The following is a 16875-nucleotide window of genomic DNA, read 5'->3' as shown; positions in this document are numbered from 1 at the left end:
CAGTCCCCTGACCCCCCAGAGCAGTAGCCATTGCCCATCTACTCCCCACAAGGACAGGGATGCCTCGAGATCCACCTCTGCTACGTCCTTTTATTAACACCAGCACATGGGGGGGGTCACAGGGAGGGGACAGTGATGGGGACACGGGGAGGGAACACGGGGAGGGAACACCAGTGGGGAAGCAAGGGCTGCTCTCAAGAAATGACCCCCTCGATGTGCAGCTGGAGGTACCGTCGCAGGGCGGGTGGCAGTGCCAGCCTGGGGACAGCGCTGTGGCAGCAGGAGCCCAGGTGGCTCCGGATGGCCCAGCGTGCCAGGTGCTGCAGCCGCCGTGGCTGCCCCGCCATGCGCACGGCCGAGGCATAGAACTCCTGGTGCTCCTGGGTTGGGGGGGGACATGGGGGTCAGCGAGCTGGGACCGGGGTGCAGGGACACCCAAGGACACCCCAGGGCACCTCAGGGGACCCCTTTACCTCCCACAGCTCGGGAGGCACGTCCTCCGCCCATCCCTCGGCGGGAGGCACGCGGTCGTAGGCGTTGAGCATCACCTCCAGCGCCGGCGGGTGCTGGCAGCACAACCTGAGCATCTGCCAGCAGAGCCGTGTCACCGAGGGGGTGACACAGCCACCACCACCCAGTGACCCCCCACCACTCACCTTGGGGTGCCCGGGGAGGGCGCCGTGGTCAAGCAGGAGCACGAGGGTCTCCTCGGGGCGCTGGTCCCGGTACTCGTGGACGGCGCGGAGGGCACAGTCCATGGGGGTGTCACCGGCGCCGTTGGGGACGGTGGCGTCGGCGCCGTGGCACAGCAGCAGCCGGGCCAGCCCGGGGTGCCCGTTGGCACAGGCGTTGTGCAGGGGCGTGTGGCCCTTGCGCCCCGCGGCCCCCGGGTCGGCACCGGCCGCCAGCAGCCGCTCGGCCACGCGCAGGTACCGCTCGGCATCCTCGGGGTGCTCAGCTGCGGCCGCCGCGGCATTCAGGGGGGTCTCACCCTGGTGGGTGCGGTGGGAGGGGTCGGCGCCGTGGTGCAGGTACAGCTCCACGTGGGCCACCAGCCCCTGGCGCGCTGCCACGTGCAGGGCCGTCACCTGCCGGTCGCGCGTGCCCAGGTTCACCCGCGCGCCGTGCGCCAGCAGCAGCTCCGCACACCTGGGTGAGGGGGTGGGGGGCGAAGGGTGAGGGGGACACTCGTGGAGAGAGGTGGCACTTGTGGGGACGCCCCCCAGGGACATTCCCAGGACAACCCAGAGAGCCCTGGCACCCATGGGACACCCCTAGGGACACCCCCAGGGACATCCCCAGGGACACCCTTAGGAATCCCCAGAGAGCCCTGGCACACTTGGAATACCCCCAGGGACATCCCAAGGGACACCCCTGAGACACCCTGGAGAACCCTGGGACACCACTAGGGACACCCCAAGGGACACCCCTGGGACACCTCAGAGAGCCCTGGCTCCCATGGGACACCCCCAGGACACAGGTGCTGCATTGGGGGCTGCAAACAGGGGTCCCCACTAGCATAAGGGGTCTTGGCTGAGCTCTGGGGGGTTTAGAGGCGGTGGTCGCGATTTGGGCGGGAGGTGGAGCCTGGCACGCAGGTGCCCCCCCATTCCCAGCCCCCTCCCCGTACCGCAGGCTTTGGGGGGCAGTGCAGAGGTGCAGGGGGGCCGAGCCCTCGGCGCTCAGCACGTTGGGGTCGGCGCCGAAGGCCAGGAGCAGGCGGGCGCAGTTGGGGTGGGGGGCGGCAGCGCTGTCGTGCAGGGGGGCCCGGCCCCCCACCACGGCGTCCACCGCCGCCCCCCGCAGCAGCAAGTGCCGGGCACAGTCCTCGTAGCCCCGGGCGGTGACGATGCGCAGAGCCGAGGTCTGCTGCCGGCGGGGGCTCAGCACCCACAGCCCTGTTGGGGGGTCAGTGGGGCAACCAGGGGGCTGCCCTGAAAACCCACCCTCCACTGGACACCTCACCCACCCACAGCCCTGTGGGGAGGGGTCAGTGGGGCACCCACGGATGTGCCCTGAAAACCCACCCCGGGCCCCCCACCCGGAGCCCTGCTGGGGGTGAGGGGGATCTGCACCACCCGTGGGGGCTGCAGTGCCCACCCCCCCCACTGGACCTCCCCACCTCCTCACCCACAGCCCTGCAGAAGGTGTGTGGGGGGGTCAGCAAGGCGCCCGGGGGCCTGCCTTGAAAACCCACCCTCCACTGGACACCCCACCCACCTACAGCCTTGCCTGGGGGGGGTCCAACCTCCTGGGGGGTCCAACCTACTCAGATCCCCGCAAAAGGGGGTCAGTGGGGCACCCAGGGGCCTGCCCTGAAAACCTACCCCCCACTGGAACCCTCACTCACCCCCCCCCCCCACCTCCTGGGGGGTCCAACTCCTTGGATCCCCCCAACCCACCCAGAGCCCTGCAGGAAGGGCAGTGGGGCACCAACGGGTCTGCCCTGAAAACCCACCCCCCAGCAGACCCCCCCCCACACCCACAGCCCTGCGAGGCACCCATGGGGGCTGCCCTGACCACCCACCCCAGACCCCACACCCACAGCCCTGCCAGAGCAGGGGGGGGCAGCAGGGCACCCATGGGTGCTGCCCCAGACCTGATCACCCCCCCACACCCTGCACTGGACCTCCCACCCACCCATAGCTCGGGGGGTCGGTTGTGAACCCCAATATCCCCCCACCTCCACCTCCAGCCAGAGGAAACCCTGCGTGGAGTAAACCTGGGATTGTACCCCCTTTCCCAGAGCATTCTCCACAGCCCACCCTTCCAAACTGGATCCCCCAGCCCTGCTCCCCTCAGCCCACCTGGAACTGCAGCCCCATCCATCGCCCCTTGCCCTGGCTCCCCTTGTTAATTTGAAGGGGGAAGGGAAGGGAAAAGGGAAGGGAAAAGGGAAGGGAAAAGGGAAGGGAAAAGGGAAGGGAAGAAGAAAGGAGAAGGGAAGGGAGAAAAGGGAGAAGGAGGAAGAGAGAGCGAAAAAAGACGAAAAAAGAGGGGAAAAAAGAGGGGGAAAAAGGGGAGAAAGAGGGGGAAGGAAGGAGGGAGAAGGAGGAGGGGAGAAGGAGAAAGGGAGGGAGAAGGAGAAAGGGAGGGAGAAGGAGAAAGGGAGGGAGAAGGAGAAAGGGAGGGAGAAGGGCAGGACCCCCCAGCCCCATACCCTGCTCCGGTGACCACACCAGCTCCTCGCTGACCATCTCCAGGACCAAATTGGCCGCGGCCTCGTCCTTGAAGATGCTCTGGACCCGCGGGAGGTCCCCGGCGTACAGGGCGTTGTGCACGGCGGGGTCCCGGCAGTACCGGCGCCGCCGGGGGGGGCTCGGGGGGGCCCGGGGGGGCTCCGGCAGGAACCGGCGCGTGGCCCATTCCCGGGCCAGGGCTCTCCGCCGCTCCTCCCGCTCCAGCAGCTCCCGCTGGAGCTGCAGCGAGCGCAGGGCCGAGGAGCTGAAGGCAAAGGTTTCGTGGGCCATGGGCACCCCCGGAGGGCTGGGGGGGCAGTTGGGGGGCAGCGACCGGCCCCCTGTGCCTTGGGGGGGGTTATAAATAGGGTTGTGCCCCACACACGGATGTGGAATCGAATCCCGGAGCCAGGAGCCCTATAAATAACTCCTGGGTGGTAAACAGAGTCACGGGGTGCCGGGAGTTTAACCTGTTGGTGGGTGCGAGGTGGGGACATCCCATGGGGGTGGGATTTGGGGCTCCCCAGCCCTGAGGGGCTGCAGGACCCCGAGGGGAACAGCCCCTTCTGCCCAGGGAGGGGAGGGAGAGTGGGGACCCCCCAGGGGATGGGTTTGGGGTCCAGAAGGACGGTGACACACAAGGACACAGGTGATGCAGGGACAGAACAGCCCTTTAATGCAGGTTTGGGAGTGAGGGGAAGTTGTGCCTGGAGGAGTGGGGACAGCACTCAGGCTGTGTCCCCCAGGGATCCCCCTGGAGCCCCCCCAGCTCTTGGCTCCACAACAAACACAGCAGACACACAGAGACAGGAGCATGCAGAGGTGGCAGGGGTACCACCTGCTCCTTGGCATCATCATCATCCTCACCAGGCCATGGCACAGCCCAGCCTGTGCCAGCAGCTCCTGGGGTCAGCCACAGTCAGCCTGGGCTGGGGCTGAGAAGAAATCCTCGGGCAGCTCTCCCAGGAGCCCATCCAGGTCATCTGCACGGCACAGCGGGGGGAAATCCATGAGTTTTACATGGAACCACAGAATTGTTCAGGTTGGAAAAGCCCTCCAGGGTCACTGAGTCCAACCATTCCCTCAGGGCCACCACTAACCCGTGTCCCCAAGTGCCACATCCACGTGGCTTTTAAATCTCTCCAGGGCTGGGGACTCCACCACTGCCCTGGGCAGCTGTGCCAGGGCTGGACAGCCCTTTCCATGAAGGGATTTTCCCAATATCCAACCTAAACCTCCACTGGTGCAGCTTGAGGCCATTTCCTCTTGTCCTGTCCCTTGTTCCCTGGGAGCAGAGCCCAACCCCTCCAGCTCCCCCCTCCTGTCAGGGAGTTGTGGAGAAGGAGAAGGTGCCCTCTGACCTTCCTTTGCTCCAGGCTGGACATATCATAGAGCCATAGGATCACAGAAAAGTTTAGGCTGGAAGGGACCTTGAAGCTCATCCAGTCCCACTCCCTGCCATGGGCAGGGACACCTTCCACCAGCCCAGGTTGCTCCAAGCCCCATCCAACCTGGCCTTGGACACTTCCAGGGATCCAGGGGCAGCCACAGCTTCTCCAGGCAACCCCTTCTGCCACTGCAGATGAGGGCAGTCACCACCCCACCTGTTTTCCACAGGACATGGAGCATTTCTTCCCCTCTTGGAGTGGGTCTGACTCACCCATGTCACATCCATCAGCTCCCACTGGCTCTTCCTGCCTGGACCCGGGGCTTGGTGGGTGCAGGGAAAAGCCCCCTGGATGCTCCTCTGTGCTGTGGCCACTTGTCCTCGAGTGTCCCCAGTCCCCAGGGACAGGGACACCTTGGGGGGGCTGTGCAGGAGGGTCTGAGATTAGCCCAGCCTGGGCAGGGACCTGCAAAACCCAGCAGGGATGAATTACCCAGGAGCCCGGGGGGGATTTATCCATCCTTCCTCCCGAGGGTCCCCACGTGTCCCCAGAGCCACCAGCACTGTCCCCTCCTCACCTGGCGCTGGGAGCAGCCGCCCTCGGGCTCCGGTGGGAAGATCCTGAGCAGGTTGTTGGGGGTGACATTGAGGTAGTGGTTGCGGTGGGAGGGGGAGAAGACCCCCACCTAGGAGACAAGGGAGGGGAGGTCAGAGCCAGCTCCAGCTCCCTGCCTGTGGAGGAGTTCCTGCATAACACCCCAAAGGTACATTTTTCCATTTATGACAAGCTCAAATGAAAATTTTAAGGTGCAGGGTGAAATTTTAGGAGTATTTGAGAAAAAAAATCAGAGTTGTAGAAGTATGTGAGACCCTTTCCCAATATTATATATTGAAATTCCAGGGTATTATGAAATGGGAGTGGTGATGTACCATATGAACAGACTAGTAGTTTCCCATATCCCATATCCCCTTATCCCAATATTCCTTTATCCTAATATTTACAGTCACAAATCCAAGGTTATAAAAGAAAGAGAAAGGTGATGTACCCTATTAACACACCAGTAGTTCCTTTTATCCCCTTAGCCTAATATTTATTCACAATTCCAGGGTGTTATAAAATAGGGAATAGGAAAAGTGATGCACCCTATTAACACACTGGTAGCTCACCTTGCCCTAATATTCCCTTATCCCCTCATACTAATATTCCCTTACCCCCTTATCCTAATATTTAAATCCACAATTCCAGGGTGTTATAAAATGGGGAATAGGAAAAGTAATATAGCCAATTAACACAGTGGTAGTTCTCCTTATCCCAATATTCCCTTACCCTAATACTTACACTCACAATTCCAAGGTATTATGGAACAGGGAATTGGAAAGGTGATCTTTGTATTGACACACCAGTACTTCTCCTTATCCTAATATTTATATTCACAATTCCAAGGTGTGACAAAATAGGGAATGGAAAAGGTGATGTACCATATGAACAGGCTAGTAGTTCCCCTTATGCCTTTACCCCAATACTCCCCTTTCCTCTTATTCTAATAATTATATTCACAATTCCAGAATGTCATAAAATGGGAAATCAGAAAAGAGATATGTATCCTATTGACACACTGGTAGCTCCCCTTATCCTAACATTCTCTTATCTCCTTATCCTAATATTTATGTTCACAATTCCATAGTGTCATGGGACAAGTGATACACCCCATTAACACACTGGGTGTTCTCCTTATCCTAATATTCCCTTATCCTCTCATCCTAATATTCCCTTATCCTCTCATCCTAATATTCCCTTATCCTCTCATCCTAATATTCCCTTATCCTCTCATCCTAATATTCCCTTATCCTCCCATCCTTTTATGCACAATTACAGGGTGTTATGGAATTGGGAACGGGACAGCTGATGGACTCTATTAACACACTGCTAGTTCCCCTTACCCTAATACTCCCTTATCCTCATATTCACAATTCCAAGGTGCTAAGGAACAGGGAATGGGACAGCTGACATGCTGTATTACCATCCCAGCAGTTCCCCATATCCCATCCCCTGGGATGTGATCCACCTCTCCTACCTGCCTCAGGAGCAGCACGGAGCCAGGCCGGAGCTCGCTCTGCCTCTCCTCCAGCAGCAGCCGGTGCACCGTGCCCTGGATCTCCCCTGTGGATGAGGATGGGATCCCTGAGCCCCGGGAGTGAGAGGCAGGAGCCCCACCCGGGCCCAGCTCCGGCCCCACTCACCCGTCGGATCCCGGAACATGGCACCGGCGCCGGCACTGCTCCTGGTCAGGGCCTTGATCATCACGGCCATGCTGGGGACCTTGTTTTTTGGGAGCTGCTTCAGGGCTGCCTGCACGGCACAAAGGGGGATTTTGGGATGTCCTGGCCAGGAGCTGGACTCGATGATCCTTGTGGGCCCCTTCCAGCATGGGACATTCTAGGATCCTGTGACCCCTGTCACACCGATGTCCCCGTGTGGACCTGGCTGTCCGTGCTCAGCCCAGCTCAGCCCCCTCCCCACATTGATTCCTGGCTCTAAAAACAGCTCTGAGGGGTGAGGGAAGAGCTGGAAGCCGAATCCCAGGTCTGGTGGCCTCGTGTGGGCCCCCTCACCTTCCGCAGCACCATGACGACGCTGTAGGTGTGGAGGAAGCAGCCGGGATCCCTCTCGTCCAGCCCCAGCTCTGTCTTCATGGCCAGCCAGGGCCCCTTCCCAAAATCCTCCTCCGTGGGCAGCGGGGAGCTGGGCAGTGCCTGGAGTCACGGGACAACCACAGTACCACCCTGGAGCTGCAGGGACCCCCTCTCCTTCCAGCATCCCTCTGTGGGAGCCCACAGCCGTGCTGATGGGATTCCCAGCCGGATCTGCTGCAGATGGGGGGAAGTGTCTGTGTTACCTGTGTCCGTGGCTTTGCCACAGCCCCGTGAGCTGGAGTCTGGGGAGCAGAAACCAGGATCTCCTCCAGCAGCTTCCCAGAGTGCTTATGGGATAAAGGGAGGTGTCCAGGGAGTTGCATCGCTTCATCAGCTGCTCCCATCCCAACCTGTCCCATCTTATGCCATTCCCGTTACCTTCCCATCCTATCCCCGTCCTGCCCTTACTCCATTCTCATCCCATTCCACTCCTGTCCCCATCTCTATCCCTATTCCCATCCTCATCCCCATCCCATCCTTATCCCTGTTCCCATGCTGTCTCTATCCTCATTCAATCCCCATCCCCATCCAATCCCCATCCCCGTCCCCATCCAATCCCCATTCCACTCCCATCTCCATCTCTATCCCCACTCCCATCCTGTCCCCATCCCCATCCTCATCCCCATCCCATCCTTCTCCGTTCCCATGCCATCCCTATCCCCATTCAATCCCCATCCCATGCTTCTCCCTGTTCCCATGCCATCCCTATCCCCATTCAATCCCCATCCCATTCTCATCCCCACCCCATCGCCATCCCATCCTGTCTCCAGTTCCATTCCACTCCCATCCCCACCTTTATCCCCATTCCACTCCAACTTTCATCCCTATCCCCACTTCCACCCTGTCCCCATCCCCATCCCCATCCCCATCACCCACCTGCTGGGGCAGGATCCCGGCGGGCCCCGGGAAGCGCCGGCTCTCCCTGCACGGGGGGACCCGGGGGGACGCCCCGGGGGCTTTGCTGGCCGCTGTCACCAGCTGCACCAGGTGGTTGGTCACCACGGGGGGGTTCGGGGGGCCGGGGGCATTGGGGACCACGGTGGGATTCGGGAATCCAGCAGCCATCCGGAGCGGCGGCCTCAGGGGCTCCGTGGATCCAGGGGGTCGGGAGAGGGGCCTGGGGGGCTGCTGGGGTTGGGGGATGCTCAGTGCTGGAGGGGTCCAGGGCACCCCGAGACACGAGGAGGAGTTGCTGCCTCGCAGGGGTGCTTGGAAAGGCCTCAGGGATGGAGTCCCTGGAGCAGGGATGGACCCAGACCCTGCAGAGCTTCCCGGCTTTCCCATGGAAATGGGGGGCCTGGGGGTCCAGGGACCGGCTGTGCTGGGCCTCAGCACCACTTTGGGAGTGGGGAGGGGGTCCTGCCTGTCCTGCACCCCCCTGGAGCTGGGGATCGGCTCCTCTCCCACTCTCAGCTTTTTGGGGATCCCACATTCCTGAGCGTTCTCCTTCCCTGGGCGTATCCGTGTGGGATTCTCCCCGCGCCCGGGGGGCAACGGGGCAGTGCCGGCCCCCGCCGGCCCCTCGGGCCCCTCCAGCTCCATGCAGGCAGCCAGGAAAAGTTCATTATCCAGCTCATCCTGGGGGGCTGCTCCCCTGGGTGGGGGTCCCTGGAATCCCGCGGGATGCTCCCCCTGCCCGGCGAGGGGTCGGAGGGTGGGGGGTTTACTGGGGTGGGGTTTACTGGGGTGGGGTTTACTGGGGTGGGGTTTACTGGGAGGAACTGGGGCGTCACTGGGTGACGAGTATCCAGGGATCACAAACTGGTTCTCCGCGTCTTCCACGGCGGAGAGGAAATCCTGCGGGGAATTAGAAAAACGCCGGGAATTCAAACAGCTCCGTGTGACCCCCCCAAAAAATTCAGCCAAGCTGGGGTAGCCCCAGCCCCGGGGGGGGGGGGGGGAATCCCTCACCTCGTCCTCCAGCTCCCCGTCCGTCCCAAAAAGCTTCTGGAAGCGGCAGGACTGTGGGAAAAGAGGGGGAAATGAGATTATGGGGGGCAGAACAAGATGGGGGGGGGGGGCTCGGGGACCTCAGATCCCATAAGGACACCAAAACTCTTAGGGGGGGCCCCAAACTTGCCCCACTCCCACCCCGCGGGGGCCCCCGGCGACCCCGAGGGCCCCACGGCGGAGGCCTCCGCCGTGGGGCCCTCGGGGTCGCCGGGGGCCCCCGTAGAGATCCTGAATCTCTCGCAGGGCACCCCCAAACCCACCTCCATCCCCCCGCTCCCGTTACCATGGCAGCAGCGCGACCGCCCCCCCCCACGACCCGACCCCGGATGCGGAAGCGGCGGGGCCGGGACTCGAACCCGCGGTCCCCCGGGGGAAGGGGGCGGAACTTCCCCCCGCGGGGCTTGGCGCCGCCTGGCGGCGGGCAGGGAGCGCGGCCGCGCCTCTTAAAGGGCCACACACACCCTCTTTCCCCACGCGTGTCACATGTGCACAAGTGTGCAAGGGCACACGCGTGTGTGTGTGTGTCTTTCTGTGCATCTTGTACACAGGCGTGTGTGTGTCCTGTACACACGTCTGTGTCCTGTACACACGTCTGTGTGTGTCTTGTACACACGTGTGTGTGTGTGTCCTGCACACGTGTCTATGTGTGTGTGTCCTGCACACACATGAGACTGTGTGGGTCTGTGTGTGTCCTGAACATGTGTCTGCGTGGCTTGTACATGCGTGTGTGTATGTCCTGCACACGTGTGTCTGTGCCTTGTACACGTGTGCATCCTGTACACGTCTGTGCTTGTGTGTTGTACACGTTTGTATGTCCTGCGCACATGTCTGTGTGCCTGTACACACGTGTGTGTGTCCTGCACATGCGTGTGTCTGTGTGTCTTGTACATGTGTCTGTGTGTCCTGCACATGTGTCTCTCTGTGTGTGTCTTGTACATGCATGTGTGTATGTCCTGCACACGTGTGTGTCTGTACCTTGTACACATGTGTGTCTGTACCTTGTACACATGTGTGTCTGTACCTTGTACACACGTGTGTGTGTCCTGCACAGGTTTCTGGGTGTGTGTGTGTGTCTTTGTCTTTTACATGCAGGTGTGTGTGTCCTGCACACGTGTCTGTGTGCCTGTACACACGTGTGTGTGTCCTGCACACAGATGAGACTATGTGGGTCTGTGTGTGTCCTGCACATGTGTCTGTGTGTGTGTGTCTTGTACATGAGTGTGTGTGTTCTCCACATGTGTCTGGTGCCTGTACACACGTCTGTGCACCCTGCACATGCATGTGTCTGTGTGTTTCTGTGTGTCTTGTACGCACGTGTCTGTGTGTCCTTGTACGCACATGTGTCTGGGGCTGTGTGTGTGTGTGTCTTTGTCTTTTACATGCAGGTGTGTGTGTCCTGCACACGTGTGTGTGTCCTGCACACACGTGAGTCTGTGTGTGTGTGTGTGTGTCTGTGCTGAAATTCACTTCTGCCAGCGAACAACTGCCGTTCCACCCAGGAAAGAAAGCCCTGACCCTCTGTCTCTCGTGCAGTTGCTGTGCTGCTCTCGGCACTCCATGGCCAGCAAGAGCTTTCTGTGGTGGCACCTTTTGTCTGGGAGGAATCTTTGTCTTGAATTTTGGGAGTCGGATGGCCCTGGAAGCTTTGGGAGGACAAGGAGTGGACAGTCCCTTGCAAAAACACTGCTGGGAGGAGAAAGGCTGCTCCCCACCCTGCTTAAGCTTCACCTCCCTCCATGGGGCCAAGTGCCAGGGCAGTCCTGGGGCCCAGTGGGGACAGCAGCAGGGACAGACCATGGCCTGTGGAGGAGAGGCAGAGCCCTGGCAGCTCTGGGCTGGCAGCAGCCCCTCACCCAGGCAGGTGGGAGCGCTGACCTGACAGGGGACAAGATGGACACTGGGGTTTTTGTGGGGAGCAGAGTAAAGCACAGACAGGCACTGAATCAACAGAACCTTCTCAGGGTAATGAGGAGGAAATTCAAGGAGGTTTCTGCCCAGCAAAAGCTCTCACAGCCACCCTGTGGTGCAGAGGCCCCAGCCCTCAGCCACAAGGTCCCCAGCACTGTTTGAGACAGCATGAGAATCATAGATTATGAAGGGATTGGGATGGACATTAAAGCCCACCCAGTTCCACTCCCCTCCCACTTGACCAGGTCACTCAAGGCCTTATCCAGCCTGGCCTTGGACACTTCCAGGGATGGGGCAGCCACAACCTCCCTTTCCTGTGAGGTTTTCCCTTCCAGAGGGGATTTCCTGGGGACGTTTCTGCAGGGCTGCTGAGGTGGGGCAGCGGGGTGAGCACAGTATTTTGTCCCAGCAAGTGAGAGGCAGATGTTCCATGCAGGAGCTCTGGCTCAGTGCAGGAACAGACCGAGCCTGGAGCCACCTCGTGAACGCAAAACGTGAGTGCTGCAGGACTCAGGCAGGGCTGGCACAGGTGTGCCTTTAGGGCAGGGCTGGCGGCACACAGGGGCACAGAGAACTCGCCGTGGGCAGCCCCGATGCCGAGCTCCTCCCCTGGCAGGCAGCAGAGGGCAGCAGGGCCCGGCGGCGGCTGCTGCGGGGAGAGGGGAAATGAATGAATGGAGAGACATATGGGAGCCGTTTTTCCTGCTGTCAGGGCGTGTGGAAGGACAGAGACACAGGCACCGCGCTCGGGGACAGCTGGTGACAGCTGTGCTGGGGGATGGAGGCGCAGGGCCCCGTCTGCCGCGGCTCCTGCACACCCAGACCCAGATCCCTGATCCCAGAGCCAGCCCCAGAACCCAGTCCCCAGATCCAAGCCCTAAACCCAGATCCCAGCCCTGAACCCCAAACCCAGCCCCAGCCCCCAAGCCCAGCCCCAGCCCCCAAATCCAGCCCCAGCCCCCAAATCCCAAACCAGACTCAGATCCCAAACCCAGCCCCAGCCCCTGACCCCAGCTCCACCTCCAGATCCCAGACCCCAAAACCAGCTCCAGCCCCCCGGCATTGCCCAGGGTGCTGCCCCTGTGCCCCTGCACACCGGGTCAGGGCTGCGGCTGCACAGCCGGGCACACCCCCCCTGCTCAGGGCAAGGAGCTGGGCACCACCTCCGCACTGGCCCCAGGTACCATGAGCCAGCGCAGGACCGGGCCCCATTACACCTCAGGGCTGGCCCTGGGTACCATCATCCACCTCAGGGCTCTGCCTCATCCCAGTTCCCCTCCCTCCCATCCCAGTGCCCTGTCTCCCATCCCAGTTCCCCTCCCTCCCATCCCAGTGCCCTGTCTCCCATCCCAGTTTCCCTCACTCTCCTCCCAGTTCCCCTCAGCCCATCCCTATGCCCTCACTCCCCCCGCTGTGGCCCCTCCGAGCCGCCTCTGCGCCTGCGCCGCTCTCAGCGGGCAGCGCAACCCGCAGCGCACGCCACGAGGGGGCGGCAGCGAGCTCGCTCTCCTATTGGCTGGTACCGTCATCATTCAAGTGGTGGGGGCAGCTCCCATTGGCTCAAGGCTGGGAGGGCGGGAAATTTCGTGTTCCTATTGGCTGGCGCCGCCATCACTCAAACGGCTGGGGCAGCTCCCATTGGCTCGGCCCGGGGAAGGCGGGAAGACCGAAGCGAGGCTCGCGCTCTCCTTTCCCCCCGCCCCGGGGTCGAGCCCTCGCCCGTGTGACGCCTTTGCGCACGCGCGTACTGAGGGAGGGGTGTCTGGGAGGGTGTGTGTGTGTGTGTGTGTGTGTGGAGGGTGGCGGTGTGTGACGGGGAGGCCGCCGCGCACCGCGCCGCAGCTCGCGCCCTCATTGGGCTGAAAGGGGGAGAGCGCGCCGGAGCGCGTGCGCCGTGCCCCTCCCCGTGCGCGCTGCCTCCGGACACGCAGCGAGGCTCGGCGGGACGCGTAACCCGCCGCGGCGGAGCCATAGGGGGCGCGGCCGGCGGTGCGAGCCCCTTCCCGCTCTCCCCGCCGCGCCGCCGCTCCCGCTGGACCGGAGCCGTTCTGTGCCGCCTCTCCGTGAGGGGGCGGCCCGGCGGATCACGTGACCGCGCGCGCTGCCGGCGCACGTGACCGCGTGGCGCATGCGTGGTGCGGGCGGGGGCGGTGCTGAGGGCGGAGGCGGCGGCGGCCGGAGCGGGGCCGGGCCGGGTCGGGCCGGCGCGAAATGGCGGACAGGTTCTCCCGCTTCAACGAGGACAGGGATTTCCAGGTACTGTCCCCGCGGGGCCACGGGCCCCTCAGCGCCGCCCCGAGCCGTCCCCCTCACCCCCCGCTCACCGGGGCTTTGTGTGCGGGGCCCGGAGCTCCGCCACGGAGGGGAGCGCGGGGGGCCGGGGGCGGCTGTCAAGGTGACACGGGGGCTGTGGGGGGCAGCGGGAGGCAGCGGGAGGGCGTGTCGTGACGGCGGCGGTGACCCGGCGGGGTCAGCCGATGAGGGGACCCGCCCCCCCTCCCGGTGAGGAGTCGGACCACCGCCCGGTGACGGAACAACCCACCCCCCTCCCGGTGAGGGGATAACACACCCCCCCGGTGAGGGGTCGCATCACAGCCCCCCCGAGAGGGCACCAACCCCCACCCCCCGGTGACGGGACCGACCCCCATCTCGGCTGGGATCCCCCTGGGGGCGGGACCACCCCCCCGAGCCCCGCACGCCGCTGTCCCGACATCTGCCAGCGACCCCCTGCTCTGTGGAAAACGCCTCTTCCTTCTCATCTCATTTCATCCCTCCCCCCCCCAGCCGAGAACATCGGTGTTTCAACGTAATTAACGCCACTGCTGCCGTTTTTAAAAGGGGGCTTAAATAAACAATGCGAAAATTAACGTTGACTCATTAAGCCCGAACAATGACATGTTGTTCTCTGACTTCAGCCCGGGAGAGTCTCGGGGTTAGGAAGGAAAACAAAAGGAGCGAGGATAAGGCGGCTCGAGGAGGGCTGTGGATGGGCTGGTCGGTGATCCCTTGTTTCGGGAGCCCGCGGTTGGGATGGGGCTGCTCATCCTCGCTCGGGCCTTTCACCTGAAGCTTTGGGAGGGTTTTTATAGTGTGGAGCTTGCGTAATTCTGCTTAATCTGGCATTAAGGTGCAGCCTTGGGAGCAGGCAGGACATCCAGGAGTGACTAATTTATGGTGCTTCCGGATGTTTTAAGGGATGCACGTTTTAAAGATTGTTGTTAAACCGTGTTAGAAACACGAAGAAATAGGTTTTCAGCGTGTTTGTGTGCATTGCCTGGTGTGTGGATGGAGGTTTGGCTCCTGCCACAGCCCCAAACGCGGGCTGGGTTGCATCCTGTATTTCCTTAAACGAAGTAATGAGCCGTAATTAACACTGAAATAGTCCGATTTGGCTTTGAAGTTTGTGTTTCAGGAACTGGGGCGAACAGGGCTTGAGAACACATGAGAGATGGGGAACGTGAACCAAGTCGGGTACCCAGGGAACGGGTGAGCTCTGCAGTCGTGTCCTTGCCCTTTGTGGGGCAAGAAAAATAATTGTGGTGGCAAAACCTGTTACTGTGTCGTGGCTCTGGGCTCGCAGAGGGAATGTGTGGTGATGTCAGGTAGGAAACAGGGCTCCATTCCCCCATCCCGAAATCTTGGAGTGCCCAGAGACAATAACCAGGTCACAGCCCTGTGTTCCCTGGGCGCTGTTTTAAATTGGGATTTATCTGTGTCAGATGCCAGGCTTTTATTGTCTTTCCCATAGGATACAGTGAAAAATAAAAAGGCAGGGCTTGTTTTTATGGGAGGGTCACTTCTCTGTTCTCCTCTCCCTGAAAACGTGCCAGTGAGAAGACAGACATTTTATTTTGTGCGTTAAAGCTTCCTTTGAGGGAAAAGTGGAATCGGTCCCCTGGGAAGAGCAGTTTGAAGCCGGTTGGGGCTTGCAGGGGATTGAGGGTGAAAACAGTGAGCTGGGAAAGAGCAGATCCAAGGGGGATTGGCCAAGGTCACGCTGAATTGGAGGGAGCTCCAGGTCCTGTGGACAGGTCAGCAGTCTAATGATTTTTCTGAACTCACGTAGGAAGGCTTTTCGATGAGAAAGAAGGAAAAATAAGGTTCAGAGTTGCTTTCAGAGAAGACTTTCTGACTTTTTTTTTTTTTCCTATTTAGATGGTGGTCCCCTGAGATAGAACACGGGTGTGGGATAAAGGAAATGCTCATTGTGCCAAGTGTTTGCAGGGCTGCTGTGACCGTGGGTACAAACACACCCGCCTGTGCCCCTAGAAAATACTGCTCTCAAAATACAGCAAAAATCAGACTCTGTTCATGCAAGTCACCAGTTTGGATGCAGATGCCTTGCAGGAGTGTTCCTATCAGTGTCAGGGATGCCCTTTTCACTCAGTTCCAGTTCCTCAGCAGGTGAAATTTGTGTCTTTGGAGGGGATGTGACTCCAGACGTGACCCCCCCGTCCCTGCCAGGCTGGTGAGACCCAGGGAGCGTGGCCAGAGGGAGATGGGCTCTAAAATTACACAGCCTGGAGAGGGATGGAGGCGTGGGGAGGGGGAGGGAGGCTGGAGGGATCTCTCGGGTTTCGGTCTGGGGTGCTCTGCTTGTGATCTCAAAGTGAGAGGATGTGTAATGTTCTGGAGAGAGGGAGAGAAACAAAAGGTCAGGAGTAAAGAGTGTGGGTCAAAGGAACCCTTTAGCTGCTTGGAAGAAAGGCAGATGCCTTGGGATTAGTGCTGTGGCTAATGGAAGAGAGTCTCTGGGTGAAAAAAAAGCCTTTTAGAGTTCTAATTATTGTTATCAGCCGCTGAAAAGATTCTGTGTTGGGAAGATCTGTTTGGCAAGATGAGTGTTGATGTGGGCAAGGGAGAGCTGGCAGTGCAGGGTTAGCAGAGGTGATCCTCGGGTTTCTGAGCTCCTGATGTGCTGGAGAAAAGTGGATTAAAGGTTAGAGAGCTGCTGGGAGCTGTTCCTCCCTCCCCCGTGCCTTGCTGAAGGAAGATCAGTGCGATCAGGAGAGACAGGAATGGAAACAAACAGCACTGGAGGGAAATCGGTTCAGGAAGGAAGGACCTAAATCAGCTGAGAAAGAGAAGGTATGAAGGGTCTGAAGGGCATGAAAAGGTGCTGAGGGAGAAGGGTTGGGCAGAGAGATCAGCTGAGAACTGGAGAGAGAAGAGGGAGGGGGGGACCTTCCCATAACTGCAGCCAAACCAACGTGGTGGGCGTGGAGAGAACTGCAGAAGGAGTGGAGATGCTCTCATGGAGTTAGGTAACCCTGTGGAAAAGAGTGGCTAGTGTAAGGATAAGGAAGTCATATATCCTTAAAGATAAAGCTGGTGGTGTGGAGGGAGAGGAGGAGTTATTCTGACCCATCTCTGTGGTCGGGTGGAAGGAACCTTGAAGCTCAGGGTGGTTTGGAAGTTGAAATTGCCAAAGGAGCAGGAATGGCCCGGGAGGATATCACTGCAGTGAGCTGATTAAGGGCTTTGGGGGTTTTCTTACAGGATTGTCTCGCTGTTGCTGTGCTCTGTAGCTTTAGAGGCTGCACTAAAGGTGAAGATCCTCTTCCCTTTTTCCCTAAGCTCTCAAACCTCAGAGAAACTCGAGGGAAAGCCCCTGGTTCTGGCTGTATTTTGAAGGTGCTGAACCTGAGGGCAGCTCCAGTGAAAGGCCTTGAGCTGTGCTCTGCCTGTCATACGGATCTTTCCCTGGCCAGGCTGGCACAGCTCTTCCTTTGGGAGCCTTGGGCAGGGAGATGG

At 60.4% G+C, this 16875-nt stretch overlaps 3 protein-coding genes across 4 annotated transcripts in view; 1 reads left to right on the top strand and 2 right to left on the bottom strand.

Moving 5' to 3' along the window:
- Positions 1-76: 76 nt before the first annotated feature.
- On the bottom strand, positions 77-3739 carry ASB16 (ankyrin repeat and SOCS box containing 16). Its single transcript, XM_064636817.1, has 5 exons — positions 3161-3739; positions 1631-1898; positions 657-1149; positions 474-587; positions 77-380 (listed from the first exon to the last, which is right to left on the bottom strand). The coding sequence occupies exons 1-5, from the start codon at positions 3468-3470 to the stop codon at positions 195-197; spliced, it is 1371 nt and encodes a 456-aa protein (XP_064492887.1). The 5' UTR covers positions 3471-3739; the 3' UTR covers positions 77-194.
- A 93-nt stretch (positions 3740-3832) lies between these two features.
- On the bottom strand, positions 3833-9704 carry HROB (homologous recombination factor with OB-fold). 2 transcript variants are annotated; one of them, XM_064636813.1, is made up of 10 exons: positions 9497-9704; positions 9172-9222; positions 8137-9057; positions 7464-7547; positions 7180-7320; positions 6808-6916; positions 6642-6727; positions 5145-5252; positions 4840-5032; positions 3833-4162 (listed from the first exon to the last, which is right to left on the bottom strand). In XM_064636813.1, the coding sequence occupies exons 1-10, from the start codon at positions 9497-9499 to the stop codon at positions 4089-4091; spliced, it is 1770 nt and encodes a 589-aa protein (XP_064492883.1). In that variant the 5' UTR covers positions 9500-9704; the 3' UTR covers positions 3833-4088. The 2 variants fall into 2 exon arrangements, with proteins under 2 accessions (XP_064492883.1, XP_064492882.1); XM_064636812.1 differs by having other exon boundaries at positions 9474-9595.
- Positions 9705-13244: 3540 nt separating this feature from the next.
- The window catches only part of GPATCH8 (G-patch domain containing 8), a 53632-nt gene continuing 50001 nt past the window's right edge, over positions 13245-16875 (top strand). Inside the window, exon 1 of the mRNA XM_064636406.1 lies at positions 13245-13377. Within this exon, the coding sequence (XP_064492476.1) occupies positions 13333-13377 (45 nt within the window). The 5' untranslated portion in view covers positions 13245-13332. The remainder of the gene's footprint in view (positions 13378-16875) is intronic.

This window comes from Pseudopipra pipra, chromosome 26, assembly GCF_036250125.1.
Source record: "Pseudopipra pipra isolate bDixPip1 chromosome 26, bDixPip1.hap1, whole genome shotgun sequence".
NCBI classification, from domain to species: domain Eukaryota; kingdom Metazoa; phylum Chordata; class Aves; order Passeriformes; family Pipridae; genus Pseudopipra; species Pseudopipra pipra.
The sequence above is the reverse complement of the archived record's forward strand: the minus strand, read 5'-3'. Positions and strand labels throughout refer to the sequence as shown.